Source organism: Danaus plexippus (assembly GCF_018135715.1).
Source record: "Danaus plexippus chromosome 18 unlocalized genomic scaffold, MEX_DaPlex mxdp_20, whole genome shotgun sequence".
NCBI classification, from domain to species: Eukaryota; Metazoa; Arthropoda; class Insecta; order Lepidoptera; family Nymphalidae; genus Danaus; species Danaus plexippus.
Genome location: NW_026869853.1, coordinates 4,763,084 through 4,789,662, shown reverse-complemented (window position 1 = coordinate 4,789,662; position 26,579 = coordinate 4,763,084). Strand labels below are relative to the sequence as shown.

General features: G+C 39.7%; 1 protein-coding gene across 2 annotated transcripts in view; it reads right to left on the bottom strand.

Annotated features, from left to right (window-relative positions):
* LOC116772960 (homeobox protein homothorax) overlaps positions 1-26,579 on the bottom strand; it is a 153,205-nt gene that overhangs the window by 45,785 nt on the left and 80,841 nt on the right. For both annotated transcript variants that reach the window (XM_032665292.2, XM_032665293.2), the window contains exons 9-10: positions 22,167-22,265; positions 6,449-6,597 (exon numbers count right to left, since the gene is read on the bottom strand). In XM_032665292.2, coding sequence (XP_032521183.1) covers positions 6,449-6,597; positions 22,167-22,265 — 248 coding nt within the window. The remainder of the gene's footprint in view (positions 1-6,448; positions 6,598-22,166; positions 22,266-26,579) is intronic.

Sequence of the window (26,579 nt, the reverse complement as noted above, 5' to 3'; positions counted from 1 at the left end):
CTCAACCTTCCAATACTTATCGATTATATTGATATATTATTTCAGAAACTGTGAAAATATATAAGAATTAAATTATATATATAAAAAAAATCCGTAAGCCTATATCATAGCATGATGTATTAATATTATTTTAGACGTAATTTTGTTTAAGGTAACCATATTTATTTAGGGACTGTAAACTAACTAAAAATGTCCCATTAAATAATAATTAGTTAACGCTCGTATTTATTCTTTGTCCAATATCCATCAGTTATTTGGGACATAAATATCTCACGTACAAATGTCAAAGGACACATCACCAATAAGTCATGATGCAAATGCAACATTATCTGACCGCCGCACGCCAGCACCATGCAAATATGCTTATTAAATATTCGACCCCGTGCATGCGGGGTTCAGTTAAAACAATACCTTATAGTGGTACAGAACAGTCGGGAATCTCTCACGCTAGACATGATTAGCTGTTCAATGGCTTTATGTTTATAATTAATTATAATTTATTAGAAGAATATTGTAAAATCGCATGTCAATGCATTTCTTAACTCGATGAATTAATGTTCCTATCAAATATCAAAACTATATATATATTGCAATGTACTGTTACTTATTTTTTCATTTCAGTTCTATTGAATCGACTACGTTTTTGTTAAAAATATAGGTAATAATAGATAAAAAAATTGTGATATATGACAAACACTAAATAAATTTTACATTTGTATTTTAATAAATTGAAGTAAACATAATTATCAGCAGATTTATATAATCTTTATAGACGTAATGACATAGAAAACTATGAACGTCTCACACCTGATACATCTGGGAAGAGTTGTTAGTGGCCAAAAATATTTTAGTTAAATGGAACAAGCGATAAGTGTCGAGGACGGAAACAAACAGTATATAGCTCATACACCCGGTGGAGTTCCAGCTTGTAACATTACTGATAAAGCTTTCGGCTAGGACTTTGTTTTCAGAAAAAAAAAACGGGTAAAAGCACCCGGGAAACACTTTCCAGAGTTGCCCGGGCGAGTCGCGCACAATCCAGATATATTGCCAAGTTAAGATGTGCATCTAAATAGCCTCTGCCGTCCTGGTAGCTAACTTTAGATTACTTGCACCAACTTTACCGACTTTCCCGCGTAGAGGAAACTTTTCAAGGAAAATTTTTCCAAACCATCCCCCATTCAGTACAGTTTCTCACAAATTTACTGCGCAAGTTCGATGTTTGCGGAAATTACATTGTAATTGCGATTCCAAAACGCATAATGGAGTTATTTATGAAAATGAAACTTATCTCCTGGTTCCGTTTTATCTAAAAGAAAAATTGTATTAGCGGAGGAAAACACTCAACCCTTCCACTGCAGACCATTATCCTGCGAACAGTGAAACTACCCTCGTTTAAAAAAGCACTGGACAGCCACCGGGTCCTATAAGTTGAGGGTTCATTTCAATATTAAAAATTCATCGGTGGAAACACTCAAAGCTATTAGGGAAGGTCTCAGTGGGATCGCTATGGGATGGTGAGTTTAAAGGGTTTTCGATTGTCGACCGAAGATGTGCGAATAAAAGGCTTTACGAAGACGTTTCAGCTCTTCTATTTCCACTTACTGAAATCATTAGTAATAATAACGTACACTTACAAACAAGTATAACGCGGCATAAGCAATTCTGTTTCACTGTTTATTGGCTGTGAATAAAATAAAAGAAAACAATACATCTTCTAAAGCCCTTTAAACACAGGTGGCGTACAAACATACGTGTCCCCGCCCTTTTTAATATACCCCAGATTTGCAATAACACCTCTGACGTAACACCCTTTCGAATAAATCCTTGCAATATAGCCTGACACGAGAATACATTAATCAAACGTTGAGTTTCTTTCGAGAATTCTGGATATTACGTATCTCTAAGTTATGGCGTCCCGGCACTCATATAGCATGGGTTAGATTATATTCTTTGCTTCTGTACCTTTGTTTTATTTATGGGATAATGTGGGCTCGGCTAAATTAAGCTCGTATATTGTCCTCTTGTTTTCTAAGAGAACGACTATATGTTGTGTGTTAATATTAAATTATATATATATTGTGAAATGTATGACGAGTTGCGGTCCAGTTGGAATTGAGATATCAGTATGACAAATGAACTGATTTAAGGGTTTCTGTGATATCTTTGTTAGTTTGTATCGTTCTGTATGAGAACAGCATAAGAAAATAGTTGAGCAGTTTTCCTCATAACATTTTGTGTAATCGAGCGTCCAAATATTAGTCGAATAATATCAAGATTAAATAAGCTGTATTACACACAATTACTTATAAACAAGAAGTCTCATTCCAGGGAGCATAGTTAGTTGAGTTGACCAAAATTGCCCGTTTCATATCTGCGTAGTGGATCTGGGGGGCTGTGGGGGTCACTTTGACCCCTGCGGGTGGGTCGTTAAGATAAGATATCTGGGAGTGGACGGTCTCAGGTTACAGGATGTGGGGTCCAGAAATTTGGACAATCAAGGGTTGATGTATGTGGCTTATAGATTGTGTCGTAATGCGCAAACTCTTTGAATTACAACTTAACTGTTACAAGTTAAGAATCGAACCTATTTCCATATCAACAGTTAAATGGGAAGATGTTAGTATAGTATAAGAGTAACTACAGTTATTAGCACGAGTCATTGTGACGTGATTCAGTTTACAAAAGAATTACGAGCGTAACCCTCTCCGCCCGTCCAGGAGGAATCGAGTGTAAAGATAAAATTTGTTTTTCTTCCACTAATTAATACTTGTCATTCGATAGTCATATTTCGGAGGGTCCGCGCTGTTATCACGGCGACGAGACGGCCATGTTGGCTCGCTATTAAAGGGTTACGCTGAGACAATATTGACAAGAGACAATCTATTTGTGACTCTTGAGATTAGTTCGGTAATGTCTCCGATTGTTTGCCGCTGAGAGGGGGACTTCATGCTTACGCTAATGTACATTCTTTGTTCGTTTTGTTTTAATCCTTGAATAAACATTCTCTTTTTAAATAATTCCATTCAAAATTTTATGTTACAAGTATTTAAAGTTTTTCTGTCTATATCATTATTATAGTTGCTATTTCACGTACACTATTTCCGTCAGATTCGAATTTCCTGTCCGTCCCGGGACTGTATTAAGCATCGTCTTAAAAAGTGGAATCTCCCCGGATCTCCGGAAATGACTTCTGTCGTCCCCTGCTGGATAGATTCTGAATATTTCAGAACATAACTTAATGTCATTGAACAACGTAACGACATATGATGCCATTATCATAAAATAGGTATTAAAAATCTTAGATTCTTTCAAAGTGTACATATATATGCTAGATTCCATCCTAGATTCGACATTCCAGTAAATAATTCTGGTCAAAATGAAGTTTATTTTGTCACCAAATAAAAAAAGGCACTTAATTCGTTCAAGATACCCGACGTCGCTTCCAATATTAATAAATTCTCATTTCCCGGATTCGTATGCAATTTGCCCCCGACTCTTTCAAGTAAAACTTACGACTCGCCCTTACCCTAAATAAAGCAAGGAAAAACCGAGTTTCTTCTACGTTTTTCGAAGCGAAATTGAGCCATATTTTGAGATATCCGTGTTATTGGATTAATGATAAGCAAAGTGTAATGGATTAAAGAGCCCGTTAGTTCGAAACGCTAACCAGTCGACTGAGAGAATTTACTATTTTCATACGCCTGCCAGTATTATGTTTCTTTAATATAATATCTATAAAAATATTCTTGCATAGTCTCATGTTATAAACAGGAGGTCAACGTTTCTACTAGCCGTAGATTTCCCATCGACTTGACGTGCTTCTATAATAATCGTAAACTACCAGAGCACCATAACAAAGGAGACAGTATAGTCGCATAAATAAAGTATAAATTCTTTCGGCGTGATTATTCTGCGATGCTTCCATTCCGGGGCGGTGGATCTCAAAGAGAACCCGATACCTACGTAACTCAACACCGCACTAGGAATTCCGCGTTTCAACATATCTCTTCAGCTATGACGTCCTGGTGCTTCTAATAATATTATGTGGAGCTTGTCATGCGAAATTATGATCTCGCGTTTGAAGAGCGAACGTTACAAAAGACTCCAGCCACCGAGAACGGCGGACGAGGCGGATCTTATGACATGACTTATGTATGAATAGACGAAACAATCTTACCGATTCTTCATAATAATACACATATCAATAATATTGACAAAAAAATTCATGATAAATATCGCGTTCACGGCTCTCTAAGTTGAAAATGATTCAAGTACGACGGGGTAATTATTGCGTCAAAGACACATGTTCCTAAAATAATAGAAGCAGAAGGTACAGAAGCAGCTCTGCGGGATTCTGTAGCGGGATTACTTCGGTGTTATAATTATTTTTAGCCCCCTGAAAGAGCTTAAAGTCCCAAGGTGGGATTTGTGAGGCGTCGTTATTCAATATTATTTCTTGGGAATTTTCTGAGGGAGCTGCGACACGTACGCAGGTACGCGGATTTCGGGACACGAGATAGATTGACGATTAACGGGATTACGTTTGACATTGTTATATTATTATATGGACTTATTATGATGTGGTAATTAAAGTCCACCTTCAGACGATGACGCCGAGAGTTCAATGACCCCGCCGCAGTAAATTAAAACCCATCAGCATTATATCCGCAGAATGTATGCTGTAACGTCATTTAAATTTGTTTTGAATTAAGAACAACACGAGCGAACCGGTTCAATGAAATTCAAATTCAAATGGTACGGATCGCAAAGTTTTAAAATTCATATCGTTTAGAGTCACGGATACTCGGATTGTTACCAATATTGCATGCGCCGCACTGAATTTAAATGGGACCACGCTCCACGGTTTCCAACTAGCGAGATCACATCTCCTTTTTTGGTTTTATAACTGAGCTATACCGAATTAGTATCCCGATCATTCGATTCAATCACAGTCGGCCGGCCGTGTCGCGACACGATGCCAATCTGTTTAAGCTCAAGCCGATGGCCATACACGGAGCGGCCAAGGATTTGAATATGCGACAGTGAATACACTTGTATGTAATGAAAGCGCAGCGGTGCCGCTCGGTGCCGCTCGGTGTGGTGTGGTGCGGTGTGGTGCGGTGTGGTGCGGTGTGGTGTAGTGCAGGTGTCGCTTTCACCGCGCGACGCTCCATTTCCCGCCCCGTAATCGAATGAATATTACAAACATCACTGACAGCTATGCTCTGTATGTGGGCCGATGCGCTTTTTGATGCCAATATGAAGTATTGTCTATGTCCGACCGCATTTCCAGCGCACCAATCATATCTCGACCGAACAATTTCAAAGGTGTTGAGTTTAGCAGTGAAATACTATTCGCGCCCTTAAATAATGGCAAAACGATTTAAGAACAAACGTTGACACACGCCGACCTATACCGGAACAGTTTTACAGTGGTTGTAATGAAAGCACTTAGCACTAAGCGAAGCAATTATAAGTAATTTGGAACGTGGTAATGGAGGCGGACAGGGACACGCAAAAACGCGCCAAAACGGAACGCTAAAAGCTTCCTAATTCGATTGGCGACAGTTACCTACTTTTTAAAAACTTCGAACTACCGACTCTGCCGGAAATAAAACGAATTTTGAATTTTAGAAACGTACAAGTTTTCTACTTTGGAAATAAATCCTCGGTTTCTTGAGCGAGGAGACGACCAGTAAAAGCTTTTCCGTGGCGCCAATTAAAACTCTTTGTCGGGGTGTTCGCGGAACTCATAGCTATAAAGAATGAAGGATTCGGGCGGTCGGGTACTAGAACGAAACAGAAATACCGGGCTCAGAAGATTTTGCCAGCGTCACCTGAACTGAGCTGCTGTGAGCGGAGCGCCTTCTTCGGCGTTGGTGATTTATGGGCGCGGATCCGGACCGGTAATGAAATTGCAACCCCTCCTGCCGCCCCTCGCCCCTCGCCCCGTCCGCGCACCCCCGCCACCTCAAGCTATTCTAGAAATTACTACGCAATACTGTGCACTCGCGACATCAGTGGCCCAGCTCGGTTCTCGGTAACGTCTCATGCTAATGTTTATTTTTGACCATCAATCACAATGATAAAACGCAAAATTCTCGTATCGAGGCGTCGAATGGGACGAGTTTAATTGCTTTCGTAGAAACAGCCTGCTCTTTGAGGAGTGTTCTTTGTCTACGCAATGAAAAATTTATTGCTTTCACTGGAAAATTTTAATTGAAAACTCCGCAGCGGCCCCGCTCGGTCGCGGTTCAATTGTCTCGCTACTGACAATCGTTGCGTGATTTTAAATTTGTGTATGCTTACTTTATTCAAACATTAAGTTTCGGTATAAATTTTAAGAATTCCTCCTAAATAAATTGCTAACTCAACATTTGTGAACCTCATTTTAAGTTAGATGAATATCATTTTATTATTATCGTAGTCAAAGCATGCAACTGACCGTTAGGTGTTGGAACAGCCACGCCCGGAGGATGTTGGTGGCTACCTTCGGAAAGATTCCTCTTTTCTTCTGGTTCTTTTTTCCATTTGTGTCGTCATCCTCTTCCCCCGTACCCTCGCCAGAACCGATACTCGCATTGCTGGCGTCACCTACAACAAAAGATACACATTCATTAATATTCAAAATGTTTTTTAAACCAGTTTAAGTTATGGCATTTAAAAATACATCTTAATGGAATATATTAACTTTTATTGCCGCTTAATCTTATTTAACAAGATACAAACTACCTTCAATGTAAATATCGATTTCTGAATTTGTTGTTATCGATTATGTTATGAATAATCGAAAGTTTTATGTTAGTGTAATCTTCGAGACCACATTAAAATTCATTAAGAGCTGGTAAGATTGGTGAGTATTGGTTCTTATAACGTACAGCGTCGTGGACAGACAGACAGAGAGACAGAGAGACAAATTCGTCAAGATCATTCCTAATAACGTGTTAATCTCAACAGCGAGCGATCAAGAATCGCGAGAGATGTCTCGAGCGCGCTTATCTGCTTTGCGTCTGGCATATTAATTAGAAACTTCAACTATTATTTATTTAATCACCTGCCACGCCACTGATTCCTATCTTGAGTACATACGCTTAATTAATTCTTGCTACGTCGCATGATACGTGTCTAGTCGGTACAGCGACCCGATACCGTCCGTTCGACTGTTCATAATTATTAAATTCTATATTTTATTTACTCGTCAAATCGTATAACGTTACAGAGACACGTCGCCCGGGTACAAAGTATGGAAGAAACGAATGCAAAGAGAACGAAACGGAGACGGAAATAAACAATGAAAATATCTGGCGAGCTCCTGATAGCACCGTGTAGGCGTTTGTTTCGCTGAATAATTAAACCGAAATTCACTTTGAAAATGTAAGTTACGTGTGCCGAAGAAACAAAAGCCTGGAACACGATAAACAAATTAGTGTGCACTGAGCCACATCAAATATTCATCACAACGGGAGCAAATCGAATCAGATCCTGCCTCTGACTAACATCTTGTTTTTACTCCGCCTAGTGTGTGGCGTTTTAAAGAGGACCGATCGCCGATACATTATCCGGACACGGCTTTAAAAATAGGATACCTTTGTCATTTGATTCACTGAAAATAAACTGTAACAACTAATTCTAGACTTTAGATTCCCTTTTCTTTACACGTTCGACATGACATTACAGACCTTGCCGATACTTTAAGATAACGTTAGATGTTTAATGAACACCAGTAGTTATTGAATGTGTTTGTTGCAACTGCTGCAGGATTACAAACATGTAGAATTCTAAATATATTGATAGTTACAATGACGGAACGCATGGCGTATCGAGTATCGCATCTCATTCAGACGGTGGCATGCATTGTGATGGTAATGGGGGCAAAGTAATAAAATTACTCTTACGCCATTACCCGCCACCCTTGGTATTACTATTGCATTATACAGGGTGTATTAAATAAAACGTTTAAAACAATAACATAGAAATTAATGCTTCAGGTGATTGATTTATTTGGAGCACCATGTGTAAAGGTTTGATGTTAATTAATTATGTAGGTGTTTCATTGATAAAAATAAACATTTATACGTTTTGAATAACATGAGATAACACATGTATATACATATACTATTTGCGTGTAGATTGTTCTGACTCCGGTCATAAGTAAGTTTTATATTGTGGATAAAGTAAGTTAGTTGTTATGTGTGTTACAACTTTCATCCTGTATAGCTATCGGCGTGCAAAATCTGAGTGCACTTGCATGATGCAGAGCTGGTAATCCCCTAATTCATCTTACACACACACACACCCTAAAACTCACTAATACACCCCCAAATGTGTGTACAAACACAATAGGGTTGCGTGTGAAAAGTCAAGAGAATGAAAACTATGTTAATGTATTAGAAAAGTTGCTCCTCTATCCATGCGAGTTTTAACGGATGGGTTCGCAATTTATAATTGTGAAATAGTTTTTATTGTAAGGACATATTTACCTGAATTCTGTTTGAAATAAAATTATGCAGTTTCTGAGTTATAAAAAAATATCTCTTGAAGTTAATAACCAAGTATACCTTAATTATTCGATTCCCCATATATTTATCTAATTTCGTTATAATATTTTTCTGTCGTTGTATCCCGTGTAGGAGGGTGCTCATTAGAGATCCGTCTCTCTCATGGTGTCTATAAGCCGATTGTTGCAACCCGACACCGAACCCGCGACCCTTTTGTTAGCATGTTTGGTTAAACTGCTGGGGGCTGGGTAATTGGCAGTGCAGTGTAGCAGCACACGGAAAACTCTGTGTTTACAAATACAGTAGTTCGAATTATCGGGACGCTCTAAATACGTGTGAAACTTATTATATTACATTAATCGGAAGATATATACATAAAAACATAATTGTTACAGTAAATAGATAGCATTAATTTTAACCTATTTTCACTTATTTTACTGAATCGATTTTTTTTTGTAACGAAATTAACCAGTATGCATAATTTTGTTACAAAAACAAAAGAAGGATTGTCTCTCCGTTTAATAATTATTCAGTTGAATGTTACACAAGACATGTCTTTACTCTGCAAGGGGCATTTACTTACGAGCTATATTATAATAAAGTGAAAAGCTTAGAAATCAATATGTTTTTATTTAACAACAGTTAGTTCACTTTAATAACTGTATTTTTTCTAATCTAATCAATTACATCAATGGATTTAACTATTTATAAATATTAAAAAGGCAAACATACTGACACGTCCCGACAGATCCTTATCGTGTCCGTTAACAACAGTTGGTTAAACCACAGTTATACTTACAAGTGAGAACTTTGAACGCAATAGGAAAGTAAGCGACAATATTTATGAGCTATTTACTTCAATAATGTTACAAATTTAAAATCCCTAATTATGTTTTTGTTCTAATATAATTTCAGAATTGAAGTTGTAATTATAATCATTAAGTGTTATTTTATATCTGTCTGTGTATTTTGTTAAGTGAAATATAACCGTCCGATCTCTGTTCTAAGTCAAGATGCCCTAGTGTTGGTGCAAATGAGTGCACGCTATCGAGTTACGACAATCAACTGGAGGCACGAGTCCTAGTGACGTCCCGCGGGAACTATCGATGATTTTTTATCATAAAAAAATGTTATAAACGAAAAAACACACACGTACAAAACCTATAAAAATATAAGCGTTATTAATGACTCAACAGAGGTCTCTGCAGACATTTATCTATATTCGGTGTATTTTTTTTGAAACTTAATTAAATGGAGGCACTTTACTGTTCAATCCGTCTTATGTTTTAGAGGACGGCGAAGACAATTTGTTAATTCATCGACACGGGACGACTAATCCTCAATCCCTAGCGACAACGGTGTCGTAATGCGCTCACGATTTGATGGATTGGCTTCTTCGCAGTCCACGCTATTTGCAAACACCCTCACCGGGAGGAATGGTGGGGCTAATTAAAATTGGCGCCCGAAACTTGTCTATGCGATGGCGTTTTGGACCTTATGATGAACGTGTTAGAGGTGATATTGCGTGTCGCTTTTAAAAAGAGGGTCTGATGCATCCTTTGTGAGCTTATTGGGTGACGTAATGACGTGCCGGGTGAGAGAGGAATGCGTGGTATGGTCCTCTTATTGGAAATCTGGCGGAATTCCATTTAGTCATTAATTCTCCTGTCCCCCTGAGCGATTCTTCAAATAATTACCAATTGGCTCCGAATCTTGCCCGGCCGATATTTTGGGTTATTGCTATATTAGATGTAATAGGTTTGGTGAAAGTCATTAAGGCGCTCAGTACTGCTACAAGCCGTAAGACAATCTCCGGTCAGAGCTGCAGGCGGTCTCATCGATATATTATTTGTAATAGCCTCCTTGAATGGCTATAATTTTTAACGAAGCCAGTTGTCAGTCACAGGCTAACCGCCGCAGTGTCGCTGCGTTGGCTTAATCACTTCGGAGACCGAAGTCGCTGAGTCGTTATATTCGCGCACGTCTAGCGATGTCACTTCATCCTGTGGCCCTTTTAAATTGTTACAACGGAGTCTCTCTACAGGAATAAAAAATAATCCACAGCTACCGACACAACGAGACATAATTTGAACAGAGGAAGACAGAAATAATTATGGTTCGCTTAAGTTCTCTCCCGACGTTATGAAATCACCGCACCATTAAAAATGGCAGCAGAATTTCTAAATGACAATTTAACCCTTACAATGGAACACGTCTCCGCGATTACAACGCATTGAAATTAGTTTAATATCTCGAATTGACGATTCCGCCCGGAACGGCCAATTAAGAGAGAATAACACTTGGAATGATCCTCCTGATAGGCAAGTTATGGGGTGCCTTTATGGACCATTAAGTGCCGAGACGGTTCAAGAATATTTTGTACACGCTAAAGGCAGATCTCGGTCTCTCGGACCGCTTAGCGATTGAACAATCTAAAGAACATTTCCAATTTTATTCTCATTACTCAATGATTTGCGCAAAGTTGTTATTCCTCAAAAAAAAAAAAATAAGTTCACTTAACTGTAAAAATTTTTTGGGTACAAAAATTCTAAATTGAAATCTAACGTAAAAAGGTCAACAAAATTCCCATAACTAAACATACGTTGAAAGCATTTAAGGTCCCAATTTAGCATATGCATAATAAATTTAACTGTGATATAATGTAGGAGCAACAAACACTCGCATAATCGAGTGTTAGTCGCGTCGCTCGGATTCCCCCACTTTTCAAAATCCCCATGTCGCAAAACGCATATTAAGGGATTAAGACTTCGCACCAAACGCCATGAACCAGTGCCTCGACCCCGCAGCACGGCCTTCATCCGCGCATTGATTTCAATTTGAATTTTAATTGCGGAATATTATACATAATGTCATTGCTTAATATTCACCCCGGCCTGTGATTTTTGCATATTTTTAACCCGGTCCTTTCAGAGGCCGATAAAAATGGCATATATTAAAGTAGAGGTCCGCATTCTGCGAGATACAGCGGGTTTTCATTAAAGCAGATACGCAGATATGCGTATTTTATTACACGGCCGGAGACGCGGTCTTCGAGAGACTACAGTCACAGTTTTGAGTATGCTTAGTATACTTTATTAACGAGATAGCCTTCCAGTTTATCTTTTAACACATAAAACCTAGGACCCTCAAACATATTACGATCAGATTGTTTTGTATTACGAATAATTTACGATAGTAATTTTACTTGGGATAAAATGAAAAAAATTGACTTTACTTGACTTGATTAAAGATGGAGCAGAGGGTTAAACGTGGGGTGGACTTAACGAAGTCAAGTCACAGCGATTTGATTCTCATTTGACACGTCGTTAAAATGCAAATACTTATATGAAATGCCTTCCGTCCGGTGTATATAAATTAGAGTTGGGATATCTTATTTGATTGCAGCGTTTTTCCCATTACAGACATGTCACTGTATGTATTGTAGTCTGTGTCTATGGTTGTACGATCTAGACCCTATCGGTGGACGATAAATTAGAAAAAAATATACATATATATTACATCAAAAAAAGTAAAAAGCGTAGTTAATCGTCGGCTGGCCGCCTACGCCTGGTAGCGGCAACCGGTTGGTACCAGGAGGACATAAATCCACAGCGTGTGCGGCCGTTCATATCGCGTATTTATGGACACCACCGCACTCATGAGACCCTGGTCTCTGTAACATTATACCTACTTGTTCGTGATTAATCCGATGTTTTGTCCGTCTGTTAGTTTGACGCGGCCATAACTCATCGGAGCTGCTCGGGGTGAGTGCGGTACGGTAACGTGGAATTAAATATCGCATTGTGAGGAAAAGGCTGGTTTTATTCTCTTTGATAATCAAAGACATGGCATCACGCGGTCACTTACCGCGGCGGGGGGCTGGCGAGGTATATTATGAGACGGGGAGAAAAAAACGAGCAAAAACACGACCGGACCTGTATCACCTTTGTATCGCTCGGCGAAAATTAATACTAAAAACAAAAAGGCTTTCTTTATCGAAAACGAGCCCGATGTCATCGTCCTGGTGCAGGCTGATCGCTGGATACCGGCCGGTGGTACCACACGCTGATACCATCACATGCTCGGCTGCGGCTAATGAAAAAATAACTCTTATGACCTTATCGCTAAGACCCACCAGCCTCGCCTTACCAGATATGAAGGCAAAGCAGAGTTTTTAATTAGGAGACCGGCCGACTAATCAATCAAGATTCTTATGTTTTGAGCGGCGCTTGTGTTGGGAGATACAGCCTCGGGAAAATAATTTAAAACACTTAAGAACCAGCCGCGCATAATACGTTAGGTTTATTGAAATATATCGTTACCTATATATAAATTGCTTGTTAAATTCGGTTCCGATAACGCGTATCGAGGGTAGTTTGTTTACTTTTCTGTTTGCATACATTAGAGTAGTTACGTCTCATCTCGCGTACAAAATGCTAGCCGTCATGAGTTCCGGCTGTGATCGTACGAAAATATATATGAATGCTAGTCTCGGTCACTGTGGCCTGCAACTAATTGTTATTTGAATAAAAACGTGACAAAACTGCCGTCACCGGACCGCCGTCGAGCCGCTCGCCGGACGCCGGACGAATATTAACACTTTTAAGGTTATTAAAACAATTTAACTGCATCATAAATCTTTATAGGTGCTTGATACGAGCCACTAATACGGTCCCGCGATCCCGCTACGCCGTGGCTGAGAATGGACGCGATAACTTTATTAGCTCACCATTAGCCTTGTAATGGATGCTGGATGGATGCGGGGATGACGTCGTTGTGAGCCAGGCACGGTTTTAAACAATTATTGGAACGCACGAACTACACCGTGGTCTGACACAAGTTTGGCAAGTTAAGTCAAACTCCTGAGACCGTCTCATTGAAGTGTTGAGTAATGTAGTACAGAGCACGTTGAGAACGGCCGGGAAATCGGCGACATCAGGTATTGTTTCTGATATTTAACGTTGACTTCGATATCTAATAACGCGGTTTAATTAAGTTAGGTGGTAGGTGGTAGGTGGTAGGTGGTAGGTGATAGTGGTGTGTCATTACCGAGATGATAATAAACGTTGTTTTACGACTGTCGCGTCTCGGTCGCTGATAAATCAGGTGAAAAATAAATACCAGCGTGGAGCGTGGAGCGTCATAAACCGCTGGTGTTCGTGATTATTAATTTCGACTAAAATAACCGCGGCCGTCGCCTCGTTGAATGCAGTTTTGCTCATTTCGCAAATAATCCGAGGATTAAGTCTGGATTGATGTCCGAGCGGCGCGGCCGCGCGTCTTGCGTGCATAAATAAGAGAATATATTTGCCGCGTAATAAGCCGGCCGACGCGCCCGCCAAATAGTAATTGCCGACTGTTATGCTTTCCTGGTACTTGTTTACTGTGACTTAATTAGGAGTACTATGGTATTTATTAGCTACGGACCTCGCCTGTTCCGGGGAACACATCTAAGGCATCGCAAATAAACACTACATCTTATTAGAAAATAAACCTACTTCATGTTCCATGTAGGATCTCGGCCACTGTAAAGGATAAGTCCTAACATAATAACGTCAAATTCAAAATAAAAGCAAAAATATAATATCCAAACGTCCGTCGGACGCCCACCTCGTTACCGCGTGATGGATCGCGGAAGATTCAGCGTCTGAATGTCTTATTGAATCGTACATTAATAACATATAATGATTGCTAAGTTACTAAACTAATAGTCAATTTGCTTAACGTTATAAGTCCTGTATCCTTTGATATGTGACGTGATCTTTGTGTCGTGTGAATATTGATACGGAGGCCGCACGTTCAAACGTAAACAAAGCCAGGCCGTTCGGGTTTTAATTACAACCGGCTCGGCCAAACAACGCGCCGTCGAGCCCCGAACCGCGTCTATAACTACATAAAACTCGCACGTAATTTGTCACGAGCATTTGTTCTTAATGATAGACAATTGAGTACATGCTTCGCTGTATTATGTCATGGCATAAACGAGGACTTGCTCTCTCACTAAAGATTATTTTTATATCTCATAACAGTTAAGACGTGTCGGTCGACGCGCATACATTACAAAGTCAGATGTGACTCGCTCGTTGATTGGATGCTGTCTTTTGTTCTAATTTTACAGAGTGCTAAATGTTTTCGAGTCCGTCGCGACGCCGCACGTTAAAACGTTAATTTATGCGAAATCATAGAGATTTATAACGTGACTGGAGTGATCTACGCCCGCCGGTAACAATGTTCACATGATCCGTAATTACTTTTTAAGAGAACAACGCGGAATTTTAAGTGTTTCGTCCTCATCGTGACACAAACGGAATGCGATTCCTCCACCTGCTGTCCGGAGGCACCAGCAACATAAATAATACAAAGCCGACGAACGCGAGCGACATTTGCATACGATGTTCAATTACGATCCGAGAATATGGAATGTATCGCAACCGGCTCCTCTCGTTATGCTTTTTCGGGTTCCGTATCTTGTAACGTTCCGATTGCATTATAATAATAATTCTATTAGCATTTCGAGACGACGCCGTTTCGGTGCCGTAATGTTGTCTTACACATTTATATCAGCGCCATCTATTAGAGAATAGCGGTATTCGATATTGAAAATCGATTAAGATACAGAATTAACTGCGTCGTAATTGTCCAACCGGAGGCGATATTAGAACTAGTTTGTTTTGTTTACGTCGCCATCTTTACCGGCTTTCTTGCCGGAGGGTTGAGGACAAATCGCCCTGCGGTCGTACATACTCGGAGCCAACCGCAGGCTCTTAACAGCCGTCGCAATATTGTGCATAGCTAGCTCGTTAACACCTATTTATATAACGCGTTATTTTTTTTCAACGCCCTCCGACCGGCGCGACGCGGTTGCGGTTATTCTGCCGACGTCGATATGCAAACACTCGCATCCATAGCTCCGCGTAATAAACCGCTATTAGATAGCCATTATACAATGGTATTGATTAAATGGCTATGACGGCGTGTCTACTCCGCGTGATTATTTCAAATCACCAACACATTACATTAGAGGTAATCTCCAGTAATGGCGGCCGTGATCGCTTGTACGGCCGGTGTTGCCAGTTACATCTAGCGGACTGCAGAATGTGGGAAACAAAACGTAACTGTAGATACATCCACAAATGTTGTTACGTTCATGTTATATTATTAAAACTGATTTCCTATTAATGTATTTTTAAAACTTAAGATACATTTGAAATATCTTTTATCATTTCCGTTATAACGAAACCGAAAAGAAAATTTATTGATAAAATAAAACCGCGACCGAACAAAAAGTAAGATCTTCACTTTAATATTATTAATTTAATTCGTGTCATTTAATTTTTCTTCTTTATCATCTCTCGAGTGATCAATACCAACATTAAACACTCGGGGCCGAGTAATTTAAACGCTGTATAAAATAAAAAATAAGTTACCTTATAATTATTAACAAGTAGCATTTATTTTAATTTGCATATTCCGTGTGCAATTTAGTGTGTGTGTTTTTTTTTTTAATTTATTGTAGTGGACGTCAGACTGACGGAGCACGTCGCCTCCGCGGGTTGCATCCTCGAAAAAAAAAAAACATAGCAGCGAAAAAGCAATAAGACGCACGTCAAAAGTAACTTGAATTACAATTTTAATCTTGTCAAATCCCCGTTTTTATTGTGATCGGTCCGTTTAAGGTGGATATAATTTTTGTTTCTAAAGCTTATTTAATAAGAAGTGTCCGCTGCGAGATATCGCATTAAGTTCTGGGACGGGCCTCACAAATAAATCCGCCATTTTTATAACCCACTCATTATTATTTTGAGCGGCTCGAACGGTCGCTTATGAATAAAAAGTTTGTATTTCGATGCAAATATATTGTTCGATGATAAAATATCCCTGGCCGTGTGGAGGCCTAATCGGATATGAAATGAGCGTAGAGGAGGCGTGGATTCGACTTTTTAAGGATACATTTGCAATTATAAAAGGCGAAACCGAGTCATTTCTAGCAACAGAACGGGAACAAAACACTGAGATGAGTGTTCCTGATTAAGAAATTCTCAGCTTCGCGTCCGGAACAATGGACGTTTACCGCATTCCTAACATTCCACACCTATTACAAAACGCCTCTATTTTTTTTGCTCTCCATTTTATATATATTTTTCTAACACTCTTTTTTAAGTAGATGGGTATTTTATCAAATTACTATAATTTTGGTCAAACAAAGCTACGAGCTGTCATAGCTGACGTCGGTGGATCATCATTGGACCCTTTTTTGCTACTATAATAATTTCGTTAAGGGCTTTTTAAACGAACCACATATTTGGAATGTCTGGTTGTACATTATGGTTCGATTCACTTTTATTGGAATTTTAATGGCTTGAATTCAAATCGGTTTAGAATTTAAATGTTGTTACTTAATGTCGAGTATTTTTTGTGTCGTGAGGAAAAATAATTGGATAAATATATATATTTTTTTAATATTTTATTGGTATAACTGTTAGCGTTTCTAATATCAAGAAACAAACAGGATTATCATGAAGATGCAGCTCGAAACGGAAACTATTAAAGCAAACGGCAAGTTCCGACGTCTGAGCCGAGGCCTGTAGCGGGAGAGATTTATCATTCGCTCACATTATTCATATCTCAACAAAGAGGAGCATAAATTACGCGCCCCGAAAATATCTAAATCCTAATCCATTCGCCTCGCCTGTCTCCGACTGAATCCGATTTTAAAATATTTATGAAAAGGCGAACAAAAAACGGACAAGTCGCGGGACAGAATTAAAAATAATAATAAAAAAACAGAGACTTGAAAAAAAGCTAAAATGATCGCAGGGCATCTCCAGCCGATGGCGATGGACCGTGTTTATGTGTGGAGAGGAGTGTGCGAGGTCCGGTGAAGTCGGTTTCATTAGATCAGCTCGATTCAGGTCGGATCAGTCGGAGAAAGGTCTCTTGATAAAATGCGATGTCCCTTGATTTATATGGAACGTTTTCGGGCCGTCGGCCTGTCGCCTGTAATGAATAGCCGGCCGATCTATCCGCTTTTTACAGGTGACTTTGAAGTTTAATGATACCGAATCGTACATGTTTTGCGAAACGAACGAATCGAGCTCGGAATTGATCGTGAGAAAATTGCTTTCTTCGCTAAATAATGTTGCTGATTCCATTAAGAGTTCCGCAGCGGAGGATTGAGTTCTTAATTTTTTTTTATTTAAGTCTTTAAGCGCTGGTAATTGTTGATTAGTGAACGTTTTCTTTGTAGAGGTCGGTGTTAATAGAGTTTTGTCTATAAGTATGTACGGTCGGTATTTATTGCTGTGTGAAATTGTTTTTGGAACATGATGAATAGAATAAGCCGCTGGTGAAGTTAACGGCGCGCCGTGGACCGAGGTCTGCGGCAGACCAGGCCCACGTGCACCGGTCGCTGCCGATGACAGTTCCTAAAATGAGTCACGTGTCTGTTAATAGCCCCGCAGGGTGGCGAACGCTCCAACCTTTTTCCCCAGTTCCCGTCCGCTTGTTTACAACAGTTGGTGCCTATCGATCGCATTCCTCGTGTTCGTTCGAGGGTCGTCCTCGTCTGTTTTTCATCGATCTCTCGCCGGACCTCCGCGGCCGTGCTTAGCGTTTCGCGGCAGGCTCTTTATGCAGTTCTAGGTGTGCCCGAGTCCTCTGACGTGTCGTCATGGTGTGCTCGGTGTTGTTGTGTCGACGCGTGTGTGCGACCGGCTTTCGGGCCGCACTGCTCGATTAGCGCGGCCGGCACCGGGCACCGCCACGCCGCCTGATTGGGCCATCCATCACCGCCGCCGCCGCCCTCCCCCCGCGCTGCCCCCTCGCCCGACACCCTCCGGCCCTCCGATCAGACCCGCCCCTGATGCTAATCTAGACCTTCCCGCATCACACCCAAAGTCCACATTGCTCCATCACGGCGTGGGTTCATTTCCACCGACGCGTTAATGCTGCGACGCGCGCAACAGAGATCGAGGCGTATTTTTAAGACGGATACTTAGTGCGTTACATTATTATAGTTTTGTTATGTTATTTTTTTTGGCTGTTTTTTTCTGTTCTCGATCGTGTAACACACACGACGGTGTTCCCATATGCCGGTGGGGTCGACGCACCTCTTCGGTTATGATACCGAATGCCTCGAGATTTTTGATTGAGGTTTTGCTTTGTTTGTGGCGATGTGCTCGCTCGCTCACTGGTACCTTCCTCGTATTCGTTGATCGCTCGCCCGGTTTTTGTTAGGACGCGTTTCATTGTTTGTAACGAGATCGATTTGAACGATAAGCGACCGATTTTAATGAAGACGTGGGCGTGCTGATCTCTGAGTCGCCTTCGCTGGCTCCCACCCGAGCTGTCTGCTTTTGATCTGCTATGTTTCCGTAAACGCGACTGACCTCTATTTAACAAAACAAATGCACGTCATACGGCCAAAATGTTAGGCAAGTGTTTAATAACTTGAAAAACAAATCAATTCTTACAAATATAATCCAAGCGATATATATTTTTGTTGCATTAACAAAAGTCCGAGAGTCGGTCGCTCGTTTACGTAAATGGAGACTTATTCCTGTATTAGCATATAATCGGAGTCGGCGTAGCTTGAGGGTGAGAGGTCAGGACTGTGAGAGGATACAAACAAATTGCACTCTCACGAGGACCACACGCAGTAAAAAGACGTCCATCATCAATTAAATAAAGGAAAAGGTCGCGAGACAAAGCATCAGTGGTACATTCAAAGATCGCATCCTCAAATAGAATTGATCTTCAGAAGCTAATTTTGACATAAGCTGGTTCTGAACATTTAGGTCCAAAACATCACGAGGGTGGAGATGCATCAGAGCGACATCAAGACTAACAGACGTTCTTCGATGTGACTGTCATCAGTTACTGGAACTACGAGTTAATTCAACCGCCAGGAATGTTTTAAACACAAAAGTTTTGATTGTTTCAGGAGCAGTATCAGTTCTTAGTTAGTGCTGGACCTGGGTCTTCTCAGATTGGAGTTCAAGTCATTCTTATACAAAATAACGCTATCTCTTATTTTAAGTCCCAGAAATATCACCAATTATCTTCATGAAGGTAAATCAGCATCTTTTAGGTGATCACGAAGGTGTTGTGGCCGTTCATCTCTTTCTTCCGAGCGTTATTTTCCTTACTTTCTATATTATGGTATATTTAACTGCTTATATCTTCAAATCGTCCTCAGCAGCTGAAGGTATTATTTTCCGATTCGCTTATTTTAGTTTAAATCAATTTGATTTTTTTTTGCGGATATTTATAGATACTATGTAACGATATAACAAATAATGTATTTTGTTCAAATAAATTAGTCTTTTTTTAATTGGCATTTATAAAAACAAAGGGAATAAAATTAAAAAAAAAAAAAAACAATGTCATATGAAGTGACAGGTGTAGGTACTTTTTTTTTACTTTTGAATCTGTGTAAAGAATATCTGTGTTCTTTTAAATTAATTATTATTACATATATGTATATAATTGATTTCTTTAAACAAATTTTCATTAGTAATTAGTTTAAAATGTTAATAGGTTGCCGTTTTTAATATTCTATTGTCTTAAACCCTTTATCCTTTACAAAGTTAAAAATGTCTCACAAGTGTTATGTCAAAAAAAAAAAATGGCGTCTTCAGTCATATTGTAATAACATGTTATTTGTTATCGAAAATACCTAAAAGAATTTCGTTAGTCTTGGTTATATACATTCTTAAAGAAATATACAATATTGTACAATTAAATTTATTTTATAATAGACTAAAACATATTTAATTACTTATATGACGGGACGCTTTGCGTTCAAATTAAAATGGTCAACGCTTTAAATCCAACCCAATTCCAAACCTCGGTCCTCGTTAACTTTAAGTGGCTTTAAAAATTGACTTAGTCGAGATATTTATTGTTTAACAGAACAAACTACTGATACATTGTATGTTTATGTCCCCAAAGTGATATTTTAACCCTCGAATCACATGCTATAATTTCAATTAAATATAATTTTTAACGAATACTTCGTACCAATCGTATCGGATGTATTTTTCAGCGTCCAGTTGTTGTGACAATGTCAACAATAAGTTACGTCTATAAATAATATTTGTGGAAAATTACAACTGATGAGGGCAACACTGGTGCGTCTCCTGCATCGCTTGACATTCCAACGCAGCGGGTCGCCATGGCAACGGCCGCCGCGACCTCCACAAGCAACAACCGACCCTCGCGCTCGCAGAATAGAGTTGCTTGTCGTGTTTATATATAAATGAAGTTATAACATTTCATCACAACATTCAACAGTCGTCACGGCGCACTAGTTACAATCAAATTGCAGCCTTAATGTGACTGAATAGAGATGTTTTCGGCTCACGAGCATGGCTTAAGAATAGCGCCGTAAGGAATTGTTTTATCTCTCTCGCACGTAATAAACATCGTATATCTCCGTCCCTGTCCGCCGGCGATCCTTCCTCGCCGCGGACGGCATCGATTCCCGCGCAGTGTCCCGCTCTGCCGCAGTTTTTGTAGTCTCCTTCGTAGCGGCGACCGCTGTGATCCGTCTTCGGCTGCGTTCATTCTAGACGTTAGATAAAAATCGGAATCGTAACGAACATCGGAATAAATCGACCCCGCTCCTTCCGATTCCATTTCTGATTTCGGTACTCTATTATTTTTTTATCTGATCTCCCTTATGTATTCGCAGATAGCGAAGCTCTGTACGTTCTATATGTCGCGGGCGACTAACGAAAATCCGGCGAACATCGTCCGTTAATTGATTTAGTGTAATGGAACCGCGCAGTGGACCTGATGTATTATAATACTAGCGAGACAGATATAGTCGAAAAAGGCGTCAGGAAGCGAGACGGAGATAGCGGTCACGTGCGGACACGTAACGGTGCAAGTGCAACCCGCCGTTATCCTAATTGCATCTCTACGGTGGTAGCATAAAGTCCGATTCAGCGCGCGGGCAGCCGACCGCGGTTATTATTATGAATGAGTCAATAGATGGCTCTGCCATATCGATGTCGTTTATTACTTGACAAGCCAAAGAATGATGTCCGGATTGTTTCGCTCGGATTTTCTAATTTTTTTATCTACCATGCGCTGCGGTTATGTTATCTTCATAACCGGCTAGTGACTGAAGCAATAGACTATAACATGCTATACATATTGGCTGAAAAATTAAACTTCTAGACGCCTGCCGCTCACTTAGGTTTTATTGCGTCTCCTAATATCTTTGTTATAGATAATAAATAAAATCGAGCGGTGTGAATTTTTATCTACAAAATGTCTCGTCTTCTCCCCTTTCCATTCCGTTTTGTAGTTGACAAAAAAAAAAAGTTTATTTGTTGACGTAAATAACTTCCCGTGTGTAAAAGTATGAAATTTGTCTCGACTTTTCGACACTTCATTATTGGATCGATTTATCTTTCGTCGAAGGAATCGGAGATAGTCGCTATATAAATATTTGTTTGAATCACTGGGACATGGACGCTTCGCACGAGACAAATTACGATAATATGTACCCGTTCACTTATTCACAACAATAATATTATACATCAAATGTCAAGATGGCGGCTTTTAAATGAAAAAGCAGCAGTCCAAACGTATACAGCCGATGTGGGATGATTGTATAATCGTAAAGTATTTTAATGTATTATTTATTTCACTGACCTGGGTATTCTCCGGGGCTGCCAAGGAACACGGAGGAGTAGACGCGTCGCGCCACGTCCGGGGGCGAAGACCACTCCCGCCGCGACCCGCACCACTTGCCTGTTAATGTTATCACTTTAGTTTAATTCGTAATTAAAAAAGAGTTTTTACATAACATACAACTAGAAAAAGAACTCTTTCGGGCTCATGTTAAGCACAATTCGATTTTTAAAATTCAATAAAAAATAAAAAAAAAACAGAGTTTAATTTAATCTATGAACTACACTAGTTATACATAATAATTTCAGTTGAAAATATAAAATAATTATGTGTGTTTGTAAAAGATCTTATTAACATATTGTAAGTAAATTATCATGTACATATTGTTTATGTAGCTGCGACGCAGACCTTGTTGTAATGTATAAGTTCCCCGGCGCTTTTCCGCCTACAGTCGAGTGTAAGCCATTACAATTCCTGCTAATGTCCTCCGAATGACACATGCGACATCTTTTTTTCAGCCGAATTCGATTGCAACAAAAAAAAACAGTTACACGAAGCTCTTCCCGCCTATCTAATGGATTCGTCCAACTCTCACAGGACCTCGACGTCATTACGCGAAAAAAAAAGCATCAAGAAAAAAACGAGAAAATACTCGACTCAAAAAACACCTCCTGGGAGCCAGCGAAGGTGTTGCCACCCCAGTCTTTTCATACCCTAAAAATAAGGGGAGGCAATATCATACACCATTAGCAATTTTCCTACTTTTTTAACGGTGTCACACTGAATAAGTATATTATTCGCTTCGTAATGGAAACGGGAACGTAACGCACGAACCGAACCGAACCGAACCCTAAAACGGAACGTTCCCGATTATCAAATATTCGATGTTCATTTTAATTATTTAATTGAATAATAGCTTTGCAGTAGCGCATTATTTTAGCTCCAGCGACACAGCGGGGGGCGAATGTGATACACGAAATTTGTGAAAGTACACAAGCACCGTAATTTCCCGCGGAGCGCGTACCTTTTTTCAAAAACGGTAACACGAACAAAAGCGCGGGTCAATGGTGCATGCATGATTGATGTGGAGCCGATGACGCCGAAGCTCCAAATGAACATTCCGTTTCATGAAAATAAAAGCCCTTGACCTCTGCAGTGCCTTTGTCCTCGCCTCCGATAGCGTCTCCGCCGTCCGCCGTTACAAGACACGCTGATAGCCAATTTGCGCCCTCGCCGAGACGACGCGATAATGTCGAAATACGCCGTCGAAAAAGAACGAAAATTACCCCATAGCGAACAAAAAATAAGTTAACGCCATAAACAAATACTAAAAATGTTGTTAGCGAAACAAGCCGGCACTCTAAATAAGAATTAAAGTAAGATTGCTGAGCTGTGACTCCCTCCGAGAGACGGGCGTTACGGTACCACGCGACGATATTCATAAGGCGAAAAATTATAATAACCCGCTGGATATAAGAATGGGGAGAGCCAGGCGGCAATGCTATGTTATTTATATGAGGGCGAGCCCCGTGTTTGTCGACGGAATTGTCTAAATATGGTCGGAGTCACGTGACGTTTATGTATCAGGTCGAACGAAAATCAACCTCGCTAACCAAAAGCGACTCAGAACGTTAGGGAAATTAAAAAATATATATTTAATTATGATAAAACATGTGATAATACTAAGCAATACAATAAATTAAAAGTAAGTAGAATAAATTAAAGTCTTATCTGGCCATCTTTAATCACAACAATTTGTTTTATAATCAAAAGCGTCGGAATATTTTAAAACACGGATACAAACCAATAATTAGAGACGAGATAAAAATATATACAATAGGATGTTTATAACGCGTGTGTTCGTATGTTGTTCCCTCCGATCTCGCTGCCTTTGATAGGAATCGCCCTAAGATCTCACACTGACAGGCCGTTGTGGATCAGAGACTTCGGATAGTAATTTGTAGGAACCGGCAATTATAACCGCGGTATAATCACTATTAATTGCTGTTTTTGGTCTCGTCTGTTACATTTCAGATGTTTTTAATTCTCGCTCCGGGTGATTTTTTATAACGGCAACCCTTCATTTTCCTATATACTTCTCGTTTGGGCACTATGTAGTAAAACCATTTATTTTTTTTACGTACTCTATATATAATCACGCGAAATTATTTTCCGTTCCTGGTGTTACCTGTGCATACAGCCGAAAATAAAGGAGGTGTCTCTTCTCACGATAAATCACTCTTTTTGTGTCAAGACACCCCGTGTTTTATGCGCCACTCGCGAGTTTCGCCTGTCCCAAACCTTCTTACACTTTATTATTATTTGAATGTTACAAAAACCTTATAGAATTTACTCATACATTACATTCGTTTATTCACATTAATTTATTCGAATATTTCCGTAATTATTTCACTGTCATAGTTATATGAAGATCGTGAGAGTGTAACAGGGCATCTATAGGTTGGTTGGTGTGTCGAAGCCCGTGAGTCCCTCGCCCTGAACCTTCCATACGCTTCCAATATCCTTAGGTCTATAAAGCAATTTCCTTAATAGCCCGCCCGTAGCTCTCAACCGGCACTGAGGAAATTAAATTTATGTAAAAATACTGTCAATGATATTTTCGGGGGTCATCCGTGTCAGTGCTCGGATATAAAAATGTCGATTTTTTGAACATTTACTATTAGATAATAAGGAATTAAGACTGTATTTTAGGCGAAGTCACAACGAGTTCTTTATCTAATAAGATAATATATAATACATAAGTCAAGAGCGACGGTTTGATTTGAATAATTCCATAAAGAAAATAAAAATCAAGCCTTTATAATTTAAGAGGAACAAAACGTTTCCATGAATCGCCAAAGTGTAATGATGCCAGCGGTTCTCAAAGTCGGGGCGGATGTTTGAACGGAACAATAATGTGAAGATTTAACATTAACATTAAGAGAAATTTAATTAGTCATTCAAAATGTACGTTATCTGTGTAACAGCAGCAGAACAAGAGATATTAAAATAACAATAGTTTCTTTAACTCCAGCCGACCGTGAAAACGGTGGGTAATAAAAAAATGCATTTTTAAAAACATTCGTAAAGTAAGTTGGCTAATTGCTCCCGCCCAAGGTAGGGCGGACAGCCCGCCCATCACCACCTTACTGCGGGATCAAGAAGGCTCATTATCGCATACTCCGGAACCGTCTTTTACTGTCTTATCGAAAATGAATAGCATTCAGCAGACACGGAATCGTCATAAGAAAGGTCGACTGGGGAAAGGAAAAGAGCTCGTGTCTTGAGGGTATAGAGCAGCGATTGGCTTGCCGACGAGCAGGGTCGATGGCTTGCCTGGGGGGATGTATCCTAGGTACATCATCTGTAGGTACAGGCCGCCTGATCAATAACATACCTATAGCAGTTAGCTTGTGTTTGTTTTTAGACGTTGTCAAAATCGCTTAGCCACATTCGTTCCTTGTTTAGTTTGCGGCCGAAAATATCTTGAGCCAAGGTAAAGCGGATGGATTATTAGTGTTTGCCGTCTTGTGGATGACTGCGCTTCCGTTTATCGATAGATTTGACGCAGCAAATATACGGCTCGAGATGTTTTTTTTAATGTGACCGATGATGACTCGAATTATAAAAACGTGTCAGTTCTAGCTTCGACTTTAAAATAATGTAAATGGAAATTCTTATCTAGAATTCATTAATAACATGTCATCTTTGTATCTCACTGGCGCGACCACATCGGGTCAATATCCTGTCAACGTAGGAAAGAAACTACCAAAAAAACATATATATTCATAAATTATACAGCTATAAAAAAAATGTTTAATTAACGAAGCACTTAACGTTAATCTAACTTAAGTATAGACAAAAACACTTCAATGGGACTCGTAGAAAAAATATAGCACATGATTACAAATAAAAAATATCGACCGACGAGGTTCGTTGGCCCCGAAACAAACATGGCGTCATGACACAGCCAACGGAAGGCTATCCATTACTACATGACAGCACCGCGTTTTTCAGCGCAGCCCAGTTTGACAACCGCTGTCTGGGCGGTTTGACAGGTGTCAAACTCGACCTTGACACTGTCAGTTTGACAGCCCGCCATCGATCATCGATAAAATGGAGCACGGCACGTCACTACGTGTTATATGCAACCAGGGAAGGTCAGAGGGGCATACGGCAAACCATATAAATGTTCATGTACCAATAAATCTAAAGTTTATAAATAAAATCAAGAATATTGTATCAACATTACGAAACCATTAATTTGAACCAACGATGTGTCCAAACGTTCTAAAATAGTTGACGCAATGAATACAATAAAGACACCCTGTATAGAGCCGAGCAGATGTCGGAGCACGTCACATGCTGAAGACCATGAAGAGCACTTCTCCAAATGAATATAAAACGTTAGAAAACAAGGAGGGTGTGTTTTAG